Source organism: Dermacentor andersoni, chromosome 1 (genome assembly GCF_023375885.2).
Source record: "Dermacentor andersoni chromosome 1, qqDerAnde1_hic_scaffold, whole genome shotgun sequence".
In the NCBI taxonomy this organism is placed as follows: domain Eukaryota; kingdom Metazoa; phylum Arthropoda; class Arachnida; order Ixodida; family Ixodidae; genus Dermacentor; species Dermacentor andersoni.
Window position 1 is genome coordinate 353,143,098 of NC_092814.1, and position 27,463 is coordinate 353,170,560.

Sequence of the window (27,463 nt, forward strand, 5' to 3'; positions counted from 1 at the left end):
TAACATTTTTTACAAGCAAAGGTGCAAAACTTTTGGTATTAAACAACAGCCAAGCGACTGCCATCAGTTTAGAATAAATAAGTGATAAGTGATGTTTCCAAGATAAGTTACTATCTAAAGATATTCCAAAATATTTCACATAATCCACGTATGGAATAGGCGCACATTTACAAGACATACACTTCGACTCATGTAATTAGAGAGGCATGATAACTACAGCAGTTTTTTTTTTTTTTTGGTGGAGAGCGAAAACAAACAAGTTGTGTTTTTTTGGGCATTAACAACAGTTTCATTGTTAGTCAAACAAAGCATTGCATTGTACACGTCATTTTGCAACATTTCAGTGGAAATTTTGTAAGAAACATGTTTCGCCAATAACACAGTGTCGTCAGCATACTAGAACACCGAACATTTAGAAATTGCCAAAGGAAAGCCATTACCGAAGATGTTAAACAACAATGGCGATAAAGTGGAGCCTTGATGAACTCCAGCTTTAAACGATAGCTTAGAACTAAAAATAACAGATCGGTAGCAATGATCTGTTGAAACTTGAAATCTATTGCTCAAGTAATTTTCGAGAATGTTGTGGAAAGGCCCGCGAAATCCCCCAAAATACAGCTTACTTAACAAGATTTGATGACTCAGTGTGTCGAACGCTTTCGCTACATCTGAGAACAGAGCACACGTAAAGAGATACTGATCGAATGCCGAGAACAGTTCACCTGAAAGTTCCTCAAGCAGTCCCACAGTCCCATGCCCAGAAACAAACCCAAACTGTCGATCAGTCAGGATAGAAAATTTGTTAATTTCTTAGGTGTTGAAAATAAATTTTTCTAAGACCTGAGCAATAACCGGCAATATAGAAATCGGCCGATAGTTTTCAACATTTTCTTCCCCGACTTGTGTAGTGGTAAAACAACTGCAGTTTTTAGGCATTCCGGAATTTCGTCACTTCCCAAAAAATCATTCAGCATATGCAGAATACCTGACAGAGCATTGAAATTCCTTCTGATGGTATGTAATGATATTCCATAATATCGAGGGGGCTTGTTGGGACGGAAACTGAAAAGTATTCTTTCCAGGTCACACCTCCAAATTCTCGGAAGCTGACAAAGATACGAATTGCCCTAACGATCGAGTATTTGTGGATAGAGACAGCTCTTTGGGACGCTCTTACAAAGTGCCTGTTGAAAGCATCAGCCGCTGCTGTGGGAGGTTGCTGAAAAGCACCGAAAACAAACTTTACTGGAACTCCCTCCTGAGAGATGATTTGCCAAAGACCAAGTTTTGCTTACATTAATTGAAAATTGTTGGAAGAAGTAACGGCGTTTGGCGCCATGCAGAAGAGCAACAATTCTATTTCTTGCCAACTTGTGTTCTAATCGCAATGCTACGTTACTCGCATTTTTTTTTTTTTGCAACGTTTCCACAAGGTATCTCTGTACGAAATAGAAGCAAGAATTTCTGTGTTCATCCAGCAGTGACCCTTTCTTATCGGCTTAGCTATCAGCCATGTGCAATGCAATTTTTTTTTTCATTTGCGTACAGAACATTCAGACTTTTCCCGACGAAGATTTTTTGGTTAAGGATGCCCACTCAAACGAAACGATAAGATTATCAAGCTTGTACTGTTTAATTATAGGGACAAGGCATCTGCACTGCCCAGATGCAGTTTTGACCGACTGCGTTCCAGATGCGTCTGGTAATACAAGACGGCATGCTACAAAGTAGTGGTCAGCCAACCTTTGTAGAATAGTACATGACCTAAATGAACAGTTGGGAGCTCTGACCGCCATGTGATCCATACAGGATTGTACTAGGTTATTAATTCCGCTCTAGTAGGAGCTCCAATTGAAAATTCCAGGTCATAAGCGGACAACATAGACAATCACACAGACACTTTTTCGGGGCACAACATGTTGATATTAAAGTCTCCGATCAAACAGAATTGGTCCACTGAGCTACACTGCCGCACAGTTTCATCAAGCTCTACAAGAAACAGTGAAAGGCTGCATGAGGGTGGTCGATATATAATAATAATAATAATAATAATAATAATAATAATAATAATAATAATAACATAAAGGGAGAAAGGCAGCATTAATTGGGTGCTTGCCCGTGGATGATTAAAAACGAAGTGTGGACAAAATGCGACAAGCGTGAGGCACCTAAGCGGTGGTCACTGATAAAGTAAGTGAAGATTCCAGGCGCTTTTTAGACTCAGAAAATACATATTTATTTATTCTAGCGACAGCTTCCTCCAGCTACCTCGTCTACGTTGGATGGCTGGACAGTGGGCGGCGATCTGGCACGGCGCGTGGGATCCCCTTTAAAAAAACATGACGGCGACGAGCAGAGGAAGAGAGCAAAATCCAGAGGGAGAACGCGCAGTGCGGCGAAGGAAGAGGAGAGTGAGGAGGACGCGCGCAAGGGCTGCGAGCGCCCATCCACAACAGACGCCGCAACAGTCGAGCGCTGCCGAATAACGCAGAGCCATTGCAACCAAGATGCAGTCAGGTACTACGGATACTGGAGGCTGCTACGAAGTGTCAAGACGATTCATAGACAATTTATTCACGTGCGCCATTGCTGTGAATGTTGACATGCCCCCATTCCAGGAACGATCACATTTATCTTGAATCATCCGTTATTTAATAAATGGAGAAATAGGTTTTCAAGAATTGTGCAGATCCCACTCACGGTGGTAACCGATGTAAGCTAAGCGTTCTGCGCTGTTTGCGTTTATTGACGACATTTGGCGGTGATGACGTCCTACGACAGTCGTGATGTGATGTGAAATGTTACCGTGCGTGCACCGCTTGCGTTTATCTACGTAGCAGACGAGTTTGCTCGAGGCATTGTTATGCGGCGTTATTCGTAGCCTGCGAGAAAATGAGCACTCATCCTGCGATGCCCCCGCTCACACGGGCGCATCGCACCTTGACTGAAGCGTTGATTTGCTGCACAGCCGCTTGTGTGTTGACTGTTGACGCTGCGGTGTTTTAGTGCAGCTTCGCGTCTGCAGGCCCTGCGTCAGTTGTCCGAATGTACAAACATGCAAAGCGTTTAGTTTTCAGAAATGGCGGCAGAGCCGTCCGTATACCTTGAATTAAATTTCTCACCGTTTGTCCGCAACTGTTGCCATGTCTAGTAGTAGCGTTTCTTTTAATGACGAGACCCGAAACAAAGCACACTTTCCGACGGCGCCTTTCCCTTCTCCCGCGAGCATCCCATGCAAGCTGCCACGAGCAAAGAGTGGCTATTATACATCGGTTCATTGGGGCGTTGGCTTTACACATTCTCTGTCTGATCTTTCTACCGTACTATCTCCCCTCTGGGCTGTTGCATACGAGTACAAATGTAAGCTTCTGCAATGCTTTTACCGGGGGCTAACGGGTTAATAAATATAACGGGCGATGGCCAGGGAGTTTCAGTGAGCAGTGTGACAAGGACCAGAGAACTCCAGAGGGCATTAGGGTGCCCCAGTAAACCCAGTAAAGAAAAATCGGCAGTCATGATGGTTAATGATAATCAGGGCGGCGAGCATAGGATACAGGAGATTACGCTGAAAGGAGTGGATAAGTACAAATATCTTCGCGCGTGGATTAACAATGGGGATGAGTACCTAAATGAACATTAAAAATATGTAACGACTAAGGATAGCAGGAATGCAGCTATTATGAGAAATTGGGCGCCGTGGAAGTAGAATAGGTACGAAGTGGTGAGAGATTTGGAGATGGGTGACAGCTCCTGGTCTGACTTTCGGCAAAGCGGACCTGGGCATGAGATCACAGGTTCGAGCAAAGTTAAGAATCATCGGTTAAGAAAAAGGTTAAAGAAACAGGGGTCTGTGGAAAATAGGGATGCAGACGAAATCAGCACTAGGAACGCACAGAACTTTCCAGCAGGAAATTGCCTAATAAAATATCTGCGATATCTAGGGGAAGCTTTGTTGTTTGAAGCCAGGACGGGAGTTTTGCGGACTAAGACGTACCGAGTCCAATAACTAGGGATAGGCACGTTATGCGGTGCATGTGGATAGGAGGAGGAAACGGCTGAACACTCGATACTTTTCTGTAAAGGGCTTCGCCGTACAATTCAAAGCAACGAGGCTGATTTTTCTCGAAGCAATGGCGTTTAGAGACAGTGGAGGCAAAATACACTAAACGGGTGGAAATAACCAAACAGAGGTTGTCTGAATGGTGGCTAAAATAAAGGCAAGAGTGAAATTTCACTTTCCTCTAAGTACAAATGATATCACTGGTCACGGCTAGGTGGCGTGAGCCGCCGCCGGATTTAGAGTGTTCAACCTTATCCATCCATCCACCCATCCATCCATCCAACGCTCTAACGTGCACCCGATGCACGATCCACTGGCGTTTTTGCATTTCGCCCCATCGAAATGCGGCTGTAGCGAGCAGGGTTTGATCCCGCGACCTCGTGCTTAGCAGAGTAACGATGCATGTACGCATGCATGTACGTATGCATGCATGTATTAGCCTAAACCATAACCGGAACCCTAAATAAATGCCTCAAGCAACCACGGGTGGCGAAAACAAACTGAGCCCATCACCACGGCGTCTCTCGGGGACCAACGCGCAGCCTGGAGCTGCTTAGCACCGGGATCATAAAATATAGCACAGACATGTGAACGTAGTACGGGCCGGTTGGTCGGTTATGGTTCTCATTAAAGGCAGTGCTAGCCTGGAAGTCCGGACGCCCGTTCGTCTCTTCGCTGCGCAGGAATCTGCCACCACATGTCCGAGTTCAGTGCCGCGTAGGTATGCGAGCAGAATGCGCGAGATCGCCGAAGGGCCGAAGACAGTCTGCGAGAAAGTTATCTCTTCCAGACATGTTCTGAACGCGCTCTTGTTTGCATGCTGCCAAATAGAGCCTCCTTCCTTTCGATTGAAGCGCCGGCGTGGTCAAACGAGGTGTCCCGAATGTGCCTACCGGCTAAGAAGCCTCGTACGCAAAAAAAGGGTGAAATTCACTAGGGAAATTTAGTAATATGCAACCTAAAGTTGCAAGGTGATTTTGTCGCCCAGGCTTCTACAAAGTACGCAAGCAAAAAAGTATACAAAAGAAAAAAAGAGGAAAAAGCAACGCAGAAGGCGTAGACATGAGTTTGACTCTTTGGGTACGCAAGGACGCTTGGGGGACGGTATTTCTTAAAACTAGCATCTTTATTGGCGGGTCTGCGAATACTGCCCTGTTCTCCCGTTCAGCAAACCTGCCATTGGCAATATTCATCTGACGCAACATCATCGAATGAAGACTATGGAGAGTTGCAAGACGGGGGAGGGCGGACAACAGCCTAACGCGATATGTACGCTGATAAATCGGAGTGGCGAAGTAGAGAGAAAGGAGTTTCAAAACAGACATTATGTGGGAATTGCTTCAGGGGCTTTCAACTTCCGCGTCGAAAATTCTCGCATTGCTTTCAACGGTCCCCGCAAACTCGCGAACTGCAATTTCTTCAAATTTTTTTTCAATTAAATGTAATACTCCTACATGCGCGCGTTTATATATGGCCAAACTAAATAAATAATCCTGGTTTGAATCAGTTCACATGGCCCTTCATTTGTAAGCGCTATTTGCCATTGGCCGGCCTCCACCGCTAACATTTTACGTCCAACATCACGATTGCCTCGCAGCTTCTGTACGATTGGCTTTAGCGCAAAAAATAATAAAAAAAAGAAAAACACATTGTAGCGGGTCCTGATGTGAGCGCATCATTTTGCTTGCTTATACAAGTTGAAACAGCCTGCGATACTGTAATAGTGTGCATAGCCATCAGAACACTTGCAACAAAGTGCAGTGCGCGCATTAGCCCAGTTTCTCGTAGAATCTGGAATATCTAAATGTTACTCAATTATATTATTGTAACTGATTACGACGCTGTATTTCTGGAAGTCATTCATTTCCTTAAAATTTTCATATATACGAAGTCTGTTAGAAAAGTATCCGACCTTTTTTTTTCGAACACCTGATGGACATGAAACAAGCGCGCTTGCATCAGCTACCTTGAACCTTCGTGCGCATGCCCGAATTTTTCCCCGCCTGCCGATAGAGTCAGTCGCTGGGACGCAGCGTTTGAGGGAGGTAGTGTGCAGTCCTCTCGTCGGTTTTTTTATTGCAAGGAAAATGGCGGAGCGACTGGATCGGCGCTACTGCATCAAATTTTGCTAGAAACTGGGCGACAGCCAAGTGGAAACCACTCGGGAGATTCAGACTGCTTTCGGTGACGGTGCTAAGAGCAGCACGCAGATTAAGGAGTGGTACAACCGGTTTAAAGACGGCCGCACATCGCTGGAGAGCGAGCCACGCTCCGGTTGGCCATCAACATGCCGAGATGACCAGGTCATTGCCGAAGTGAACGCTGTGGTGAAGCAGGACCGTCGTGAGACTATCCGACAAATTGCGGAAGAGGTGGGCATCAGCACTTTTTCTGCACATGCCATTATGGCCGAAGATTTGGCCACGACGAGAGTTGCGGCGAAATTCGTGCCGAAGCTGCTCACGGTGGAGCAAAAGCAACTTCGTGTTGAAGTCTCACAGGACATGCTGGATTCCACAAACAGTGACCCCGACTTCATGAACACCATAATCACTGGTGACGTGTCTTGGGTGTATACGGGTACGACCCGGAAACCAAATCCCAGTCGTCACCGTTAAAGCATTCCACGTCACCAAGACCAAAGAAGGCCCGCGAAGTACGCAGAAACGTCGAAGTGATGCTGACTGCTTTCTTTGACACCCTCGGTGTGGTATACACCGCGAGTACGCACCACAGGGTCAAACAATCACGAAAGAGTACTACAGGGATGTCCTCCGTCGCCTGTATACGTGATACTGTGCGGCGCAAGAGACCGGAGTTGTGGTCAACAGGAAATTGGCGCATCCATCACGACAATGATTCTGCACATTCCTCGCACTTGATTCAGACTTTTGGCAAAAAACCAGACTCCTGCAGTTCAAAGGCTCCTTACTGGCCTGATATGGCCCCCTGCGACTTCTGGCTGTTTCCCAAAAGCAAGAGGCCATTGAACGGAGCGCAATTTCAGACAAGAGAGGACATTATGGCTGCAACAACAGCTGAGCTAAACTCCAATCCGAAAGAGGCCTTCTCGGAATGTTTCCAACAATGGCAGCACCGCTGGGAGAAGTGTGTGGAGTCCCAAGGAGACTACTTTGAGGGTGATTAGGTTTCCAACGCTCCAGCTATGCCAGTTTTTTTTTTTTTTTTTGTCTTCGACCAAAGGGCGGATACTTTTCTAACAGACCTCGTATACGTGTTTCCCGTATTCGCTGATATTATCGTGTTAATGTGATGGTTCTGTGCGTGTTTGCGTTGCGTTTTCCACCAATGAGCGCGGCCGTGCGTACGTCAGAATGAACATCTAGAACGCTTGCGAACTGCTCAGAGAATTGTTCTTGATGCGTGTATGAACTTTATTCTTCGTACGTCACTTTTTTTTTTTTTTGAGCTAGTCTACGAACTAAGAGGCGTAACCGGAGCCATCTAAGAGGTACCAACATCTCCCTGCATACAGTTTTTTAAGAAAGCAGTGTTCCTTACATTTTACTTATTAAACAACGAAGCGGCCAGATCAATAGAATAAACAACCAAATACGTGACGTGCTCCTTGCCACTCCGCCGTCAAGCTGCTACGACGTAGTACGTGTTCGTGCCACATACTGCAACCTGGGCCCTTATTCACAAAGCGCTTTGTAAGCTAAACTGATTTTTCAGAGCACGCTAAAGCCAATCTTGATTCAGAAATACTATAGCGAAGGCCGACGGCCATTAAAAAGAAAATATTCTTACAAAATAAAAAAAAGGAATTTCAGAATACGCGGCCTACGTTTTGCTGACGACGCGTTTTACCCTTTCGGATATTTTAGCCATTGAGCCGCCAATCATTATGCGTTATTCATTTTGCATCTCGTAGGTTTCTGTAATAGCCTTGGGCCGATTTCTAAAGATGAAACCAGATAGGAGATGTGCGCCGTCAAACTTTCTGGAAACGTGTCATATTGTTCCACTTTTCTTTTTTTTTAACACGACCTCGTTTTATGCATTGAAGCACAAAAGTAACTGGTCAGTCATTGAGGAACAATTATCTCAAAACTGGTCTCATCCCGCGAACTCGTTCCAAAGGGTATACGTCATGGGAACTGACCGGCTACAATTCGCAAATCGCAATTTGCGCCGCATTGTAATGTAATTAGAAAAAGTAATTAATATTTCATAATTGGACTATGCTTTTCGACGTCTCGCCCAAGCAATGCCCCGTCTCCAGTATTCCAGCTCAAGGGCGAGAATCGTGCCATCTTCCAGAGGCAATATCTAAAAAAAAAAAAGGAAAATCGTACGGTCTATAGAAAAACAAACGGGCGCGGTCGCCGCCGAACCTGGTCATGACGCATTCGAGGATGACGCTGCTCAGCGACATGGGCAGCTCGCCGTCCTCGTTGCGGCCGCCGCCCACGGGGATCACCTTGACGGCGCTCTCGTCGCCGCTGGGCCTCCGGATGCGGTAGACGTCCGCCGTGCAGCCCTCGCCCAGCTTGAGACACCGGCGGCAGTCGTCGCTGCACGGCACAGACGGAGGAGAGGGTGCTGAGCACGGGTCCTTACTCGGGGGGAGGGGGGGGTGGCGAAAAAAAAAATTATGGGGTTTTACGTGCCAAAACCACTTTCTGATTATGAGGCACGCCGTAGTGGAGGACTCCGGAAATTTCGACCACCTGGGGTTCTTTAACGTGCACCTAAATCTAAGTACACGGGTGTTTTCGCATTTCGCCCCCATCGAAATGCGGCCGCCGTGGCCGGGATTCGATCCCACGACCTCGTGCTCAGCAGCCTAACACCATAGCCACTGAGCAACCACGGCGGGTGGGGGGGTGGCGAAAAGAAGCGCTTCCTGAGGAGTGTTTTTCGGAGATGGCTAACTCCACCGTTCGGGCAGACGATCCCGCACGTATACACTCGACGCCACTGATTTTGGGAAGAAACGCGAACGTCTTGGCACGTTTTATGGGAGATCGTAACACCGCCGCATTAAAACGAGGTCAACATTGCAGCTAGAAACAACGAGCTTTTTTTATTTTCGCTACAGCAGCCGAGCATTTACATTATAGCGGAGCAATAGCGTTTAAAGTTGGGAACGGACTACCCACATTGCGCGACTCCCTTTCGGAGCTCGAGTCGGGGCAAGCTCTGGCTTCACTTCCAACGGCGAGAAGCTGGGGGTGCAGACACCGGCGAATTCTCGAAAAGAAAGCCCTCCTTGGAAGAGGCGTTGCACCCGGATCACGGACACATTTGTTAATCGAGTAGACAGTCGCCCACAGCATAACCGAATGAACTCGGGCGAACAAGCAAGAGTCCCGCGGAAGAGGAGCAACTTGTCGAAACAATGGTCGAAAACACGCGGGATACTTTTTTTATGTAACTATTCACTGCTCTAAAGATATGCAGTATTTTAGCGAGTCGGTATTTTGATTTCTGCCGGTCTTCACCACATTATCACTACTATCAGATTATCGCTCGGCGCAAGAAACGCGCAAACAGTACATATATCCGAATTTTCTTGAACGCTGTCGCCAATTCCATTGAAAAGGATGTGCGCGTCCGATCATCAGATTACGCGCGCCACGAATAGCGTATACACATTTCTCGAATGTCGGCGAGCACCAACGACTACTCTGAAATGTGTATGGACGCGCGGTGAGACACGTATGAATGCCGGACGCACTCGACCACTTGATCCGTGAGAACGGACCGGACGAACCGACGACTGCGCTCGCCAATATCGCCAGGCTTCGTATTATCTGCCAATGACGGACACTTTCGTGGGAAACGAACTGCCCCAAACAAAGCCCTCATGCGAGCCTATGAAATGACCTATACCAACGCCACCTAGATAGCACAAGGCCTGTTCACTCCCATCCATGACGTCATGCAAATGGCCCGACTGCGATAGAATGTAACGGGTATGCTCTCGAGTAAGCCGCAGTCATTTTGACGTCACTGCTGTCGTCACGCCAGCCTTGGCAATGGAAATTTCGGGCCAGAAGTACGGGACGTCATGAATCGGAGTGAACAGGCCTTGTGCTATCTAGGTATAGTGTTGCCTATATAGGGCGCTTCCCTTGGCTGTTCCCTTTCACTCAGGCCCGTGGGCAGATAGACGCGTGGATGGAATAGGGAACGCTCGCATTGAGCCCGCGGGAAGTACGGGGGAACTGAGGAAGTGTACCCTCCGCGTGGACAACTCACGTGAGCCGCAGCGCGACCTCGAACGTCACCGGCGCCTCCTGTTGGCAGTGCCTGAGCAGCTGCTGGAGCAGAGTGGCGGGCCCCGAGTCGTAGTCGCCTGCGGCGGGCGCCTGTTCACGCTGCGTCGCGAAAAAAAATATATATATGTCGCACTTTGAGAGGCATATCTGCGATGAAAAAAAAGAAGGCTTTATGATAAAAAAACGGCCAAAAGAAAAGTTCCTTTGAGCAAGAAAAAGAGTTAGCGCGTCGCCAAAATCTAATACTTGTGTTTTGAAAAGCGCTGCACAAACCATCTGTTCACACCTTCGACGTAAAGGTAATTCATGAGGAAGTTGTTTATTAAGCATTACTAATTAATCTAATAACGAGAACGCGAGGGATACTGGAAGCTCCTCTAGGATGTTGCTGACGACTATACAGAGGGCTTCATCAGCCCATGAGGCTTCGCCTAAAAGGTAACTTTTTTTTTTTGGGGGGGGGGGGGGGGGCGGAGATGAACTGCATTAGCTGTGACGCTCGGTACCTGACCGGCTTCGTCCGCAACAGCTGTCTCCCCCACCCCATAGGTCATTTTGCTGTTTACAAAGAGCCTGGAAATATTGCGGTTTTACCTAAGAATTTGCCAGCTGACACGGAAGCGAACGTTGAGTCGCTGACTCGCTGTAGTGCGCCAGAACACAGGCCAACACATTTTCGACACTTTTCCTCTGCCACTAATCACAGGTTTACCAATCAATTTTGTTGCAAGTTACATGGGAAATTAAACGTTTTACATTTGAGGCTTGTGCCACATTACTTCTATCCGAACACGTAATAATATCCCGTACATTGATCCAACTTGAAAACGCGCTTTACGAGCATTGTACACTGCTAGGTCCCGGATGTCTCCTGTGGCATGCAAGCCCACTGTTGCTACCGCGTTCGCAATTGCGTCTGTACTCCAACAACCCCACTGTTGACCGCCGTTCAGGCGTCAGCAGATGCAACAACCAACTGCTACTACAACAAAGCACTGTCCGTTCACTGGCGCGGGCAGGTTGCGCTCGGAGCACGTGCACAGGTGCACACAGGCGTGCACATCGACGTACCTGTTCGCGCAGCGGGTCTTGCGGAGCTTGGGAAGCGCGAGAACGACTTCGCGCGCCGAAGCTGGCGATGGCCGACAATGGCGACAGCGCGTCGGACAGCAGGACTCGCTCGCGGTTGGAGCCGACGCCAAAGCGCATCACGATGCTCCTGCATAGATTCAACAAAGTGAGCGCTCGATGTTGCTTCTTTCGACGAGCCCTCTGCGCCCATTGACTCACTGCCAGCGCAGTTTTATATGTTTGTATTTAGGCACGCCGTGGTGAACCACCAGGGGTTATGTTAACGTGCACCCAATGTATGGTGCACGGGTGTTTTAGCAATGCGCTTCCATAGAAATGCGGCCGCCGAGGCCGGGATTCGATATCGCAAACAGCCCGACACCATAGCCACTAAGCAACCACGGCGGGTGTTAGCCCAAAGTACATGGCGGTAAGACTTAATGCGATAACGAAATCAATTATGGCTTTTTTAATGGAAGCCGCAGATGGTCGAGCCCAGTGTGATGCGTTTGTTGTGGAATAACCCACATGCTAATAAAAGACATACACGTCAGGCGCAAGACACCTGTGGCATGACCATAATCTGATATGAGAGCGTAGAGCGCAAGAGCTGAAGCTATATGCACTGATAGAAGGCAAGAAGCAAACGTGATAACATTCAGGTAGAGAAATGTACGGAAGGAGAAAAAGGGGGCCAAAGTAACTGGCTAGGAACATATACAAGAATATGAATCGTTACGTCTGCCTTCGTGGCTGTTTCACACCCTATTTTCCTGCCTTCTCAACCCCTCTCCCTCAGATTGTGCTTATATTCCCGTCGTCCGAGCCATAAACGTGATTGTGTGCTCTGTCCTGCCGCCTTCTTCCTTCTCCGTTGTGCACACCAAGTAGTACTTTTTATTGTCTAAAGAATGCTTCATCAACCAGTCACCCGTAAACAAGCCGTCGTTACCGAGGGTTTCTTTTGTTTTACGCAACACGAGCAGACCCACCACTCCGCTGCGTCGACGCTCCTCCGACTGATCGAGCTCTCGTCATGACGCCGTGAGGCTGGGCTGGGAGCGGCGCTGGGAAGCCCAGTTGGCGGCTGCCCACCGAAATTGGTCCCTGCGAACCACAAACACATGGCAAAAAAAAAAAGAGAAAAAGTTAACCTTTTTGCTCAAACCAGTTATCACGACTTCGCCACATGCTGAATCCCAGATCCTAAATCCGAACGGGATGCTTAAGCGAGAGAAAGACTGGTTTAAAGCCTTATGTAATCATCTGACAAAAACACCTTGGCGTGTCAGCATCTCGGACAAAACAATGCTCTACTCTCCTCACAGATTCTTCAAACTGTAGGGGAATCCTGTACGCGTGCCAAGTCAGAGGTTGTACAGCGCAAAGATGCGCGGACCCAAAGGCACTTTTTCGTGCTAGACGCATTTTTCAGTTATTCGTGAAGAGCCCGCAAATTTCTCCCACGGGTAGCGAAGTGAAACTAGCTCTGGATGCGCTAACCTAACATAAAAGTGTTAAAGCGAAAGCACTCTTCAGCTACTTTGTCCAGTCTGAATGGGCGTCAGCCGATTCCGCATAAAAACGGGAGAGGGTAACACGAACGCGAAGAAGAGTAAAGACAAGAGACAGAAAGCGCCGCTGCGGAAGAGAGCAAGGCATCTGATTGGTGGTCGCGCACGCACGTGACGTCACGCACTAGGGCAGGAAAAGATGAGACCGCCTTCTCATAGACCTTCCACCCTCGATCGAATGCGGCCGCTTGATACAAGGTCACTGCAAGGAATTCGCAGTCAGGAACTCGGGGATAGTGGGGACTGCTACGGAGTTTCAACTGAGGTGCTGTGATTACAGCAATATAGGAGAGAGTGCTGATAAGCATTGAGCCTTAACCTGAAAAATGACGAGGTAGCTGTAAATGCCTGGTACATCGGTCAATTTTTTTCTCAATGGTGCAAAAATGAGATACATAACTTCAGTTTATCATTTGTTTTCAGGTTCAAAGTGAACATGAGACAACTTCCAGAAAAGTTTATTGCGGAAGAGCATAGGACCATAAACTGCTGTTTCTTAAAGGCAAAGGTTTGAAGCAGATCCATGATAATGTCACTAACTGTGCGATTCAGGTCCTTCATATGCTACCGTTATTATGCTACTTCATATGCTACCGCTACCGCCGTGTCGTCGTTTTATTCGTTCTGTTGTCTTTGTCTTGGGTGCGCTGTTACAACCCTTACCATGAATCCCAACCAACTGGCCCAACTTGACGTTCTGATGCTACCGTTAAACGTTGGGTTGCCAATTTTAACATTAGCCATTTAGGTTTTCAAGATGAGAAACCTAGTGAAACAGCTGTTTCTGCCTGTGGCTCAAATGTGAAATGCCTCCATGACATGCTACATATCAGGAAATATCCCGTGAGAATTTGTGCCGTTATCCACGACGATTTGGAAATGAAGGTTGCAGCAAAGTGTATCCCGAAACTTAACTGAACGAAAGAGGAACCCTCTGGAGAGATCATTGGCTGCTCGGGAATATATTCAACAAAAGTCAGATTTCCTGAACAAACTGGTAACTGGTAACGAGACAGATGTACCGCTATGATCACGAGACAAAGGACCAGTGTAAGGAATTAAGGCACGGTGGCTCCTGCAGGCCAAAGAAGTTCCGTGTGCAAATGTAGCTGTGGAAGCGAACGGCAACAGTTCCTTTTGATAAGAAGGAGTTCTGTTGATGGAATGCCAATAGGGTGCAACCATTACAGCAGAACATTATTGCGCGTTATTGACTAAGATAAAACATGAAAGAAAGTTTTCCGACGGTGTCGTCCTGTTGCATGACAATACACCATCGCACACTACAGGTGAAACAATGGGAAAGCCGACTTCTTTAGGCTTTGAAGTGACACCCCGACCACCCTATTTGTGCCGACCTCGCATTCTGTCACTATCAACTTTTTCCGCTGTCTCAAAAAACGCTTAAGAGGAAGCTTTAGCTCGGGTGCTCCTATCTAAATACATGTAAAAGGAGAATTCGTTTTTCTCGGCAACCACTGCACCGAATTTGACGAGGTTTGTTGGCTTTAAAAGAAAAACTTAAAATCTAGTGACTGTTGGTTTCGAATTATTGATTTAGGTCCTTAATTTTTTTATTAAAATTTGACAAATATCGCAAATTTTCAAAAAAAGAAACTATCAAGTTTACAACTCTAACTCAAACGAAAAACGATAATACAATTCTTTGAATTGCATCTAATAGTACATCTAAAGCGGACAAAATTGATATGCTATACATGAATCTAAAAAAATTTAGTAATATGGAAATACAGCTTTTGCAGAACCTTTGTAAACAACGTAACAAATTCACGTAAGATATAAAATGACATGAAATTTGTCCGCTTTCAATGGTCAAATGGATGCCGTTTACAGAACCGCGATATCTGCTCTTGATGCAGAGTTATGAATTTGTAAACTTCATGCTTGTATTTTTTTCAAACTTTCGAATTTTTGAAAATCTTATCAAAATTCAGGACCTAAATAGAAATTCCGCGACCAACAGTCACTAGAATTTCACTTTCCCTCTCAAATGCAACAAATTTCATCAAAATCGGTCAAGGGGTTATCTCATAAAAACGTTTTTGCGTTTTACATGTATTTGAATAGGCCGCGTCGGAGTTGGGCCCGAGCTAAAGCTTCCTCTTAAGGCTCACTCACACTAGGCCGACCCGACACGCATTTCGATCTGCCGACTGTCGGTGACAGCGCTTTTTCCTTCGTGTCGGCGCCTCTGTCGCACCGTACCGACGCCGACATGCTGCCGACGATCGGCGGAGAGCTCAGCGTCGGTACAGTGCGACAGAGGCGCCGACACGGAGGTAAAAAACCGCTGTCGCCGACAGTCGGCAGATCGAAATGCGCGTCGGGTCGGCCTAGTGTGAGTGAGCCTTTAGAGACAACTCGGGAGTGTTCTGAAGGCAAATTATGCTGAAAATGAGTTACCCGAGCAGACGGAACAACTTTTCTTAACGCGTTAGCATTAGGAGGGTCGACGTGGCAAAAAGTATGGGAAGTGTGGGAAGCCGGTCACGTGGCGCACGCACACAGACGTGCACACGCACGCGCTGCTCAAAATGCTGGTGCTGCGTTAGGCCGGATCGCTTGCATAGACGCGATAGTCACGCCGCATAGCCCAGCCGCCATGTACATAATTCCCGTATAACAAAAAAGTTTCGCAAGAAAACCGCAATATCAACGAGCATTCAATTTTAATGAAAGGTGGGAACGTTAGTTGAACAAAAGGTTTGGCATGCTACTACAGTATGGGGTATATATGGGGTGATCATTTTTATCTTTTTCGGAATTTTTGATTGATTTCTAGGGTTAAATTTACACGCCAAAACCATGATTTGATTATGAGGCACGCCGTAGTGGGGGCGCGTTTTGCATTTGTCCCCCATCGAAACGCGGCCGTCGGGGCCGGGATTTGATCCCGCGACCTCGTGCTTAGCAGCGCAACACCATAGCCACTAAGCTTTCTGGAATTAAACATCGCGTGGGGCAGATAGCGCAATTCGTGTCCTTGAGCTGGACTATTCGAAGAGGCGGACACTTCCAGCACGATAAATCAAAACATTTCACAAAACACACTGTTCACTGATTGACTTAATTGTTTTACGGCACATATTACAATTGACGAAATGCAGCGCATGAGTTTGCAAGATGTATTCACTTGAAATGAATCTCCAGGATGACACCACTTTCGATATATTCCCCAAAGTGTGGGACGAAATACATGGGCGTTCCAGTCCCTTTTGTGCATAAATACATAAAAGAAAGTTGTTAAAAATGTAAGTGGAACAACATGGCCTTTTTATGGGGAGTTCGTATATTTCCAAACAGCAGTGAATTAGCTGGGGTGATAAACTTGGGAAATTTGCAGGCGCAAGTTGGGATCGGCTAGCGCAATACACCTGTATTTGGAGAACGCTGGCAGAGTCGCCCGTCTTGCAGTGGGCAAAAAAAAAAAAAAAAAAAAAAAAAAAACCGGCTGGGGGCGATCTCCAAAGCGGTGTCATTCTGGAAATTCATTCCAAGTGAACGCGCCCTGCAAACTCACCCGCTACAATTTATAAATTGCAATATGTGCCTAAAAATAACCAAACAACAAGTTAACTAGCGTTTTTGTTAGCTGAATATGTGTAACTTTCTCGTGCAAGTAATACCCACCTCCCTTAATAATTCAGGCTCGACGAACGAAAGGTTTGACATGCTACTACAGGTTCAATATATAACCAGAGATCAAAGGACGAGATTACAAGAAAAGATAAAGAAACGCACATGCATCCACTCGCACAAAAACTCGGGAAGCGGCAGTAGTGAACACCATGAAAGCAACATGGTGGAAAAGGGAGCTTTATGGCGCCGACAAACGAATTGTTATCCATCTCTGGCCATTTGGCTGCACCACAGCAATGGGTAACATTTTGGTTATTGACGGTTGACAAAATGCCAAAATACGTGGCAAAGTAGATAAATTTAATGCTACTGACAATTCCAATAGCGTCAATATATTCGAAAATTAAGCACGTTACACTACACCCCTGTAAATGGTGCACCATCGCAGATATAGACACGTTGAGGCAAAGCCCCCACACGGCACACTTTTGGGAAAATGACTTCGCTTGAACTATACTCCATCTCAGTAGCTTTTTGACTCAGGCCGCTTGGGGGCCAAGCTGAGAAGCCCCGCTATCCATGGTCTGCGTACATTTTCCATGATTACGAGTGGAATTTCAAGACTAAACCATCCTTTGACGAAGAGAAACGTCGGAACGCCTTGCAAGAACAACAAGGCTTTGGCAGGAGGACCCCTCTCTGGGACACAGCAGCGACTTTCGTGAGCGGCCACGTCGGCGACCCAGCTAAGCCTCAGCTGGCATACGACAACCCGCTGCGCCGGCGGGTTTCCCACACCCTGGCCTGACTAGGGACTGGGCCCCTCTCCGCTAAGAGCCAACACCAGCAGAAGACACGGACCTCCTTGGAGTGGAGGGAGAGACAATCTCCCCTGAAGAATACGAGCATAAGGGTGGATGGCGGCACACCCCCGCTGAAAATCGATTACTCGTAGCAGCAACAAGTACTAGTAACAAGAATGCAGCAAACTATGGAAGGAATCGATTCTCGGGTTACGACGCTTGAGAACATGCAAAAAAATTGGACGCTCGATGGGAATAGGGCCGGTAAAAATCCACAAACCCTACGATAGGCCCACGGGGACCAACGAAACTAGGGCCGCCGAAGAACCAGTTCCCAGTCATCATGGCCTCACGTAATCATTAAAAAAAAATTGGCAGTGGAAGTGCAGGGGGTACCATTCAGAAACGGAGTAATCTTCAGCAGTTCATAAATAACAAGGAGGCGCCAGACATCATCGCTCTGCACGGAACGGGGGGACCAGCCAAACTGTCCGTATATAAAACTTATGGTACTGCAAGCAATAAAACCCCTGTCTCAACCCTAGGTAAAAGAAATTTAACTGCACTAACACACGATACAGGGGTTATAAACGTGGACCACGTCCTAATTAAGATAATCCCTAAACGACAACATCAGGAGAGTTTATTCGTGCTAAATGTTTACAGCAGCCCTAGAAGCAACGAGATGAGGTTTGGAGAGTTAGACAAAAACAAACTAGCCAATCATCAGGCATTGGTAACACTGGGGGACTAATGCACTACACCAATGCTGGGGGTACAAAAACGACACCGCGAAAGGCAGGAATCGATGGCTTCAGGCGCAAAGGGCCCACCTTACCCTAGTAACGGACGCACAAACACCCACCAGGATAGGCAATAGTGTCAGCATCGATACTACGCCGGATTTGACATTTATCAGAAACATGCATGATGCCCATTGGACAAACACCCAGGAAAATCTTGGAAGTGAGCATTATATCCTTGAAACAGCAATAAACGCCGGACCCCCGCGCACGAAAGGAAAATCCCTCATCATGGCAGAATGGAAGAAACTCTGCAAAAAACGGAATATACTACTGCACTTGATTGACCCTGAACATGGTAAAACTGCACAAAGGCACAACATCCAAAGCAAACCCACGCATATGCCGGCACAGGCACAGAATCACTGAAAGAGGTCCAATCAATATATACACAGGAAACCTAGCGCAAACTGCGTTACCGCAATATACTGGAGAGGAAAACCTCGAATTGGGCGTGCCTGTAAAGTATGCAGAAGTTAGCCGCTGCAGTACCTGCGCCCGAAATCCGCTCCGCGCCCCGATGGCATCAGCAACAAACTGCTGCGGAATCTCGATGATCCCTCTATATATCAAAAATGAAATTATGGGGTTTTACGTGCCACAACCACTTTCTGATTATGGGGCACGCCGTAGTGGAGGACTCGGGAAATTTCGACCACCTCGGGTTCTTTAACGTGCACCTAAATCTAAGTACACGGGTGTTTTCTCATTTCGCCCCCATCGAAATGGGGCCGCCGTGGCCGGGATTCGATCCCACGACCTGGTGCTCAGCAGCCCAACACCATAGCCACTTAGCAACCCCGGCGGGTCTCTATAAAGGAGATTACCCAATACGTGAACGACTGCTGCGAGAAGGGCGCTATCGCTCAACAATTGAAAACAGCGCATATAAATAATCATGATCCCAAAACAAGGAAAAATGCTCAAGTTAGAAAATCTATGGCCAATATCATTAACCTCGTGTGCGTTACACACATGCTATTGCTGTGCTTGGCCACCTAAGAGAAAGACTAGTGACGGATGATAAATGATACGGCAAAAAAACTTCACATCTTCAAAGTATTTTGAAGCAGCTATAAAAGGAAGCATTGCTTCATCTGACGAAAATTGGACAGGGTGACAACATATATGATGTGTAACAATACGTTCAAAATAAATGTGACAATGGATATGAGGACATTCTAGTAAAATGTACAGAACGGTTAGTTGCTCTCCACAATTAAGACAGGTTGGTGAGTCTCCTCCGATTAAAAGCACGAGCGTTCCGCGTGCGTGTGTGCGTTCTATTCGTAATCTATTACGAGGGACGCCGACGCTCGCCGCAGGGACGGGCGCCCAAGCTGCGCTCTGAAACCGAGCTGCGCGAGTGCCTAACCGAATATAGTCCGGTTAGGACACTTAGTGAATCCGTACATATAACAGCTTGCTGTATTCTGTTTTCTAGGATATGATTGACGGTTAGGAGAATGCCGCGAGCTTTAGGTGTAAGAAGGCTGCTGTTCTTTTTCAATTTTCGGCAGCTTTCAAGGCTTGTATCGTGAGCTGCACATGATACTGCTGGGGTGGATTTTGACACATCAGAGAAAAATGAAATTGATCGATACATGTATTCCAAGAATAAAGTGTTGTGTGATCACTACACTTGGATTGTGCTTACTATTTATGGATTTGAAGGAAAATCAGTTTACTGGGCGAAGATCCCATGGGAGCGATGCTATTGCCGTAACTTCCATCACGTCATTGAAGCTAATCTGAAGATTATTTGTCACGGCCTTCACAGCCAACGGGAATGGTTTCGAAATGGACGGGCGATTTTCAAGCAGTTGCATATAGAGAGGATCGCAAAGAAGTGATTTGCAGGGACGTTTACTTTGGGAGATGACATTCAGAGCAGATGTCACGGTTCGTCGCTCAGAACAATCTTTGCTGAGTAACTTCTGTTAATATTTTCCACGTCTTTTAGCCCTGCCTGCAGCGAAACCCTACAGCAAAACAAACTGAAGCAAACTTTTCCTAACAAATAAGTGTACTGTTAGGATTTCCGTCACAATATACCTCATTTCCTTTCTTTATTATCTGAAGAAATGTTACTTCTTAAATGTGAGTTACTAGATTTTTAATTAATTTTCTGTATAATGTAAGGAACTATTTCACGCGTACAACTTGCCGCAAAATATCGTAACAAAGAAAACTAATGGTGTACCATCTGCGTTGCAATACATGAGTAAAAAGTAGCACATGTCCTAAATAGAGAAGAGACAAAGCGTCGCGAAGTCTGACGGGGCATCAAAATCGGCAATACCACTCAGCGATCGCAATTGTTTGTGGATGACCAACGTGAAGCTGCTGAACGAAGGAAAATTCTGCGAATCGACCCACATGCCTGCGGTTTGTCCTTCCACCAGGTTAGTCAGAAAGTTGTCAAATTCCCTTGCTAGATCGTGGCGCAATACGAAGCCAGGGTTCACGGGCTTTTTCACTACGAGCATGAGGCGAAAGTCTGCGCAGGTGAGAGCCAGCCTGGATACCGCCCCCTCTCATCTGTGCTGCTCGTCTCCTCCGCCGCTTTTGTCTAAATTGTCTCTAGCGTCTTGCTGCTCAGCCCCGGTTCCATTTCCGCCAGAGGCTGAATGCAAGTAGGACTCGTGTGCCGAGCTCCGAGTGCACGTCAAAGCGGGGCGACAGGATATTTGAGACTACTTTTTTTAGATGAAAGTATGGCATCTATAAACCTTAGAAATAGCAGTAAGCGTTATAGCGCTCTAAATGATTTAATATCTTTTCTACAACCAGTTTCGATTTAGTTTCCCAGGAGGGGACAGTGTCGTGACGCCACGACGCAAGAAGTGGTCACGTGGGAGAAGGGCATCGAGACATCTTGATACTCCCTCCGGCTCGCTCCACCTCCTATGCTGCTACATCGGGCCATTCGTGCCATAGAAGTTATTTAACACTCCAGACAACTCATTTCACGCAAAAAGTGAACAGCCTCAAATATGTCCGTGCTCATTTAAAAATAAATCCCAGTGAAGCAAAAAAAATCGCTCCAGAGGGGCTTTCACCCCGGCGATTCTCATAACCCCCACGTTGCTAGGGAACGTAAAAAATCAATCAATCAATCGGTAAAACACAATCGATAGTGGTATCTAAGAAGCAAATGTTGCTGCGAATGGAGCGTCAGAGGGAATGGTCGTTCTTGCTGCCAGTCGCGAGAGAGATGCGCGTTCACGCGGTTTTCTTCCCTAATAACTGTAGTGCATGCGAAGAACGAACGCTATTCTTAACAGGAGAAACAGGACGCCCTTGAAAAGCACGTGAAAATTTAAACCACCTCTCCCCTACGCAATACTGTCGAGTCACGGTTAAAACGCATCTCTAAGACGCGTCCAGGCCTCCCTGAGAAAGTGTCGTGCCTCTCAAACACTCATCGCGCGTGTCATCGCGCAATCACACCCGCATGCCCGCGCTCGGCAGCACAACGCCACAGGGGCGCGCACCAACGTGTCTCGAAGAGCCACGCACCTTCCTGCAACTCTGGCAGCAGCTGGGTGATGACCAGCGTCTCCCCGCGGTCCAGGGCCTGCAACCTGCGGTCCGCGCGCTGCCTCCTCTCGGCACTCGCTGCCTTGACAAGCGTCCCGAGCAAGGCGGCCGAGTCGGTCGTGCTGATGTCGCGCGAGGAGACGAACCTACGTGGGGCCCCGTGCGGGGTGGAGTGCCACACGCGCAGAGGCCCTCTGGAGGTTCTCGCCCCTGGCCTCATGAAGCTGGTGGTCGCAGAGTCGTCCGAAGAGAGATTTAAGGAGGGCGGAGTCTGGCCCCGCTCCAAGCCAAGCAGCGGATCCTCTACACTGGACGTCGGCGAAGGAGTGGCCAACAGCTTCCTGCGGACGCTACTCAGACGACCTGGGATTAGAGGACGAATACAATTTCTCACCCATCCCTATTTGAAAACACCCGAATTCCTCTGATAACACGGGAACGTAGGTCGTTTCATATGAGAACTATGATGGTAGAGAAACGTCAACATTGGGTGTGTAATAGGCATACGCTTTTTATCTTTGTCCTCTCTCCCTGTCTCTCTCTAGGGATCGGTTTATGCTCGAAGCCCGTCCAGTCATTCACATCACCATAACAAAAGTGCTCGACTGACTGTTGGAATCAGCCACTGCGGCCAGGAATGGAACTCGCGACGTAACGCTCAGCGGCAGAGCGCCACGGTTCACTGAGCCACCGGTCAAGTCGCGCCAACCATTCAATTAGTGTCGATCGCCGCGAATTTTCGTTGAACACTCGACTGCATCCACTACGGAGATACGATTTATAAGGGAGATTACACCGCGGCCCTCCGTAGCAAACGTTCCCGTGTTTTTTGCCAACTTCGAAAGGCTGTTTGCCACATGCACGCCTACGTTTCGCAGCGAAGGAACTGATGTGCCCCCTGTCACAGGGAACACATGAATGCAGGGCGCGAGCAAATTTGCTCCTTCTAGAAAATGTGCAAATGTAGGCATTGTCTTCTCTCCGCTCTGTGTCCGAGCGCAGAGAAGGTGTCCGAGCTATCGTGCACCAAGTTTTAAAAAAATTGGAGCCTTCGATGCGGGTGAAATCAACTGCATGTCGTTAGCAGCAATTTTCAGAAGCGCATCTTACATATTTTGTGGTCTTTTTAATTGGTTTGTAACGATTAATTAACGAGCGTTTTACATATATCTACAGCAGTAGGGTCAACAATATGCCATCCATCTGCTAGCAGATGGCAACAATCAGTATAGAATTCTTCCGCTGCTCTTACTGTACTTTCGAGATTACTGATGATATTAGCCTGCTTGCCTTTCAGTACACATAACTTGGCTTGTGCTATGCCAAGTTTTCTTGTCACTGATTTTATGCTGGGTCCATTTCTTTACTTCTTTCTCACGTTAAAATTTCGAATATCCCTTACTTTCTCCTTGTTGATCACTTTTGACAGTACTGTGGAATAGTGAGCTCTCTCAAACGAGACCATTCCCGATCGGATGGACTAACGTATGCATTGCCGAGCTACGCCTCTGAACGACGAGCGAGCGGAATTTAGCTACGATTGCGTCATGTGTGGCGCCATAACGGCGCCATCCGCGCACGCGGCACATGCGTGATTGAGTAATGGCTCTCCTCTAAACAACGATACCAAAGTAAGGTGCGTTGCAAAGATAAGCGACAATGCTATAACGTGTTTTCGTTACATCTGTTTCAGCAAACGAACCCCTTTGAGAATTTTTAAAGGTGTTTCCACCGTGGTCCGCGTTTTCCTTTTTCCCCCCAATAGAGCATGGGCCATCTGTTCAATGAACATCTATTCAATCAAAGTCGTTTCCCGTGAAAATGAAAAGGAAACAAAACATCACAAGGACACAGACAGCATCACCTGTTACGCTGCGGTCTGTCGGCGTTACGACGGACGAGCGGCGAAAGCTTCGCTTCCGGCTCGATTCGTCGCCGGAACTGAGGCGCCCGGAGCAAATCTCCTCGAGGAGACTGCGCTGCCTTTCGATCCTCTCCCTCCTCTTTCGGATGACGTCGGCTCTCGTGAGTGACGAGGAGGAGGCGCGCTCCGCGTCGCCGCCGCTCTCACGGTCGACGTCCTCCTCCCGGACGCTGCGAGGCCACGCGCCAGACGTGTCCCGCACCGTGGAAAGCTGCGCGACGCGCCCACTCGCACCAGCGTCGTCGTCGGTGCCCGAACTGATGTCGTCGACGCGGCCCTCCGACGTCGGCGGGCTACCGACGTGCTTGTCGGCGTCGTCGCTGCAGACTGGCCTTTTACGCGAGCTTCGAGACACATGCGTGTCCTCATCGTCGGAGCTCGAGACGACCGAGCCGTCCGCCAGTCGAAACAAGACTCGCCTGTGAGGCTGAGCTTTGCGAGGCGGCTCGCGAGGCGCCTCACGAGGCGGCTCTGGGAGGCCCGCCTTGCTGGTTGACGCTTCGGCAGAAGCCGGGACGACCGTACTGCTCGCCGGCACGCGGAGCCCCCTTGGCGGCGGGGTGTTGGGGCTCAGCGAGCTGCCGCGCGTGCGGTACTCGAACGGCGCGTAGGTGAGCGCGAACTCCTCGACTTCGCGAAACTCCGCCGCCGTGGCGGCCAATTTATTCGCGATCCTTTCGTCCTCGGCGCGTCGCTGTTTCGCGGTCAGGTTGTAGTACCACATCCAGGGGGACGAGTCTTCATCTTCAGGCTTCGCGCGCTTTGGGGCGGCCTTCTCATCCTGCGTAAAGATAAAAAAGATTGTTGCAGAAACAATCGAAGAGCATTTTAAAACCAAACGAATGACGGTAACGGCGGCACAAATTATCAACATTTTTTTTTCTTTGGTACACACGCCACGAGAGTGACCACGACGGTGTGACGACGGTAGAATGAAGATGGAAATGATGCGGTGCGACGATGACGCCATCGTCACACAGACGGCATGACGAAAAAGCAATCGCGACAGCGCGCCGACGATGGTGAGATGATGGAGGCTGTGGAAGCTGCGGCACTCCTTTGCCAACAGAAAGGACAAAGTTAGTCAATTCGGGTTTAATGGCGCAAAAGCGACTAAGGCCATGCTGCGCCAGTCACAGGCAGGGTGTAAAGGTATATGCAAGTTATACAAATTGCGCAAATGTTTCCGCCTCTGTGGTTCAGTACGTGGGCCTGTCACAATAATGTGGTTTACTGAAAGTGATTCATGAAATTTCTCGCAAGCTGGTGGGTTTTCTTTTCGAAGTAGAAAATTGTGTGCTAGATGTGTCTGCCCAATTCGAAGTCGACATAAGATCACCTCATGGAACCGTACTTGGTGACTGCACGATTTCCACTCGCCAAGCAGGGGTTTAGTCACATGTAATTGTTATTTATGCACGAGTTAAATTATTGTTGCCATTTTGATGCCAGGGTCTTACTAATCGCTCGGATCCTGTCTTTGTATGGAAGTGTTATGCGAGTTATGCCTTTGTGCGCTGCCATGGACGCGCATCTATCTGCTGCTTCATTCCCGGGTATACTAACATGGCTCGGGACCCAGTAGAATCACTGTTCTTCAGTATTTATTATTAAAGGGACATTAAAGGCAAATATTTCATGAAGCTAAAGTGATAGATTAGCCCTCGAGAATATTTAAGGCGTCAAAATTATCGCGAACAAAGCCTTAATTATCCAGAAAGAGAGGTAAATGCAGGGCATGATTAGAATGCTGAATGCTGTTTTCGCAATTTTTTGTTCTACTTTCGACACCCACGTATACTTGTGCTTTAGAGCCGTCAGTGTGAAATTCCTTGTAATTTTTACATTTTTCTTGAATAGCTCAGAACTCTTGTATTATGTATTCTTGTGGGGTGTCTTTTCTTTAGATGCGTTAGTGTCCAGTCACAGATGTATGAAATTCCACCATGGGGGGCAATCTTTGTGGCCTTTAAGCAACCTCCAGGATCTCTTCAGGAACATCATAAGTCAGGAGTATTCCTCGTGTCGTAAGGGGCCGAATAACGTTATTTGTGTAGTGTAAGCTTGAGTTGCATTGTGTCACGATGTTGTACCATATGTGCTGCGGTGACTAACGAATTCTAAGTGCGTAGGAAAAGTGAGTAACCCTCGGCGCTGCTGTAAGAAAGGTTCATTACAGTCAACGTATAAACTTGGGGCAGGTGATGTTCTGCAAGCACCACTTGCCAGTCGCACAAGGTTATGTACTGGATCAAGTCGTCCAATGTAAGGGTGTCTGGCTGAGCCATAAGCTACGCAGCCGTAGTCCAGAAAGCTGAACGTAAGATCTACGTAAGATGCTACGTTCCGACCGAACGTAAGAGGCACGCTCGGTCAGAACCCAAGTGCTTATGGGATAACTCTTTCAGAATATTTAACGCTTTATTTGCGTAAATTTTTGTTGTCTTTCTATGGGCCACGAAGTTTAGTTTTTTGTCAAAGATTACTCCCGAGAATTTACATTCTTGTTTTACCGGCAGCGCCACATCATTCAGTTTTAGAGCCGGGTCTAAGTACAATCCGAGTTTTCGCGAGGATAGCACTGCAACAGTTTTTTTTTTTTTTTTTTTTTTTTTAGTAGAGAAGCGAAAGCCATTTTTCTCAGCCCATTGTATTAGCGTATTGTGATCTGGAGCTGCCACTGTGATTCGGAGCACTATCTATGCCTGCTGCATAGATAGCGCGGCAGTCTACGCAACATAGTGTGTAGGAATTCTAAGAACACAACTGAAACAGCTAGACCAAGGATTATATGGCCACCCGATCCAAAGCACATCAACATCCTATGGCGACGCCCATGAAAAAAAAAAGTATATTTTCCGTATGCCGGTAGATACCGCTCCGGATGCCCACGGTCCATAACACGGCTCAATTATTCCACTGAACTAAGCGGTCAGGTTCAGCACACGACAGCACTCACCCAGGGCCTTGAGAACCGCGGCGGGATGTCTGAAGTGTCGCTGTCGGCCGCCTCAGTCGAGTCGCTCCAATCGGACATGACTACCAAATGAAGAACCTGGATAGGAAAACAAACATTGACAGACTCGTTTACCAATTGTATATTGTAACATAGAGTGGAGACGGGGTGTTAGAAAAGAGACGTTTCTCTTTAATGGCGGGGCGGGCCAGAAGAAGAGTGTGCAGCTTGCGCACTTCATCGTCTTTCATGGCGCCGACCTTTGCGCGCGCCGTTCTGCGGTGCGGAAGCCCCACATCTTTGTGTCAATTGCCCCCATGCGAAAAGCGACCGTCTCGGTCGCGTCACAAAGTTCTTTCAGCGACATAAGTGGAGCTCCTCAGGTGCATCTCGGCGTTCACGTACGCGCCTAGTATGGTTTCATACGCACTACATGAACACCTTCAGCGCGAGGACGACGACGGAGCGAACCGGGGTCAGAACTGCAGGGGACGACTTCGTAGGTCACGTCACTGAGGCGGCGCGTAACCTTGTAGGGACCAAAATACAGGCGGATCAACTTTTCCGAGAGTCCACGGCGACGGACGGGCGTCCAGACCCACACGCAGGCGCCGGTATTGTAATGGACGTCGCGTCGACCCTGGTTGTATCGAAGGGTGTCTGTATGCTGTTGACTCCGGATACGATGCCGAGCAAGCTGGCATGCCTCTTCGGCTCTTTGTACGAACTCTTCCGCGTGTTCGCTGGTCGGGCTATTATCAGCCAGAGGTAGCATGGCGTCAAGTGTTGACGTGACATAGCGCCCGTATAAAAGTTCGAACGGCGTAAACTGTGTAGTCTCCTGTACAGCAGTGTTATTATTAATTAGTGTTTTATGGCGC

The 27,463-nt window shown here is 47.8% G+C and overlaps 1 protein-coding gene and 1 pseudogene across 2 annotated transcripts in view; one reads left to right on the top strand and one right to left on the bottom strand.

Moving 5' to 3' along the window:
• Nucleotides 1-26,719, bottom strand: part of LOC140212783 (uncharacterized) — a 50,038-nt gene extending 23,319 nt beyond the window's left edge. The window contains exons 1-7 of one of the 2 annotated variants that reach the window (XM_072285844.1): nucleotides 26,586-26,719; nucleotides 23,567-24,407; nucleotides 21,682-22,065; nucleotides 12,372-12,486; nucleotides 11,380-11,527; nucleotides 10,289-10,407; nucleotides 8,419-8,598 (exon numbers count right to left, since the gene is read on the bottom strand). In XM_072285844.1, coding sequence (XP_072141945.1) covers nucleotides 8,419-8,598; nucleotides 10,289-10,407; nucleotides 11,380-11,527; nucleotides 12,372-12,486; nucleotides 21,682-22,065; nucleotides 23,567-24,407; nucleotides 26,586-26,663 — 1,865 coding nt within the window. In that variant the 5' untranslated portion in view covers nucleotides 26,664-26,719. Of the gene's footprint in view, nucleotides 1-8,418; nucleotides 8,599-10,288; nucleotides 10,408-11,379; nucleotides 11,528-12,371; nucleotides 12,487-21,681; nucleotides 22,066-23,566; nucleotides 24,909-26,585 lie in introns of those variants that run through there. The other variant, XM_072285843.1, reaches the window with a different exon arrangement.
• LOC129381296 (protein GVQW3-like) lies at nucleotides 6,148-6,678 on the top strand (annotated as a pseudogene).
• Nucleotides 26,720-27,463: the final 744 nt, after the last annotated feature.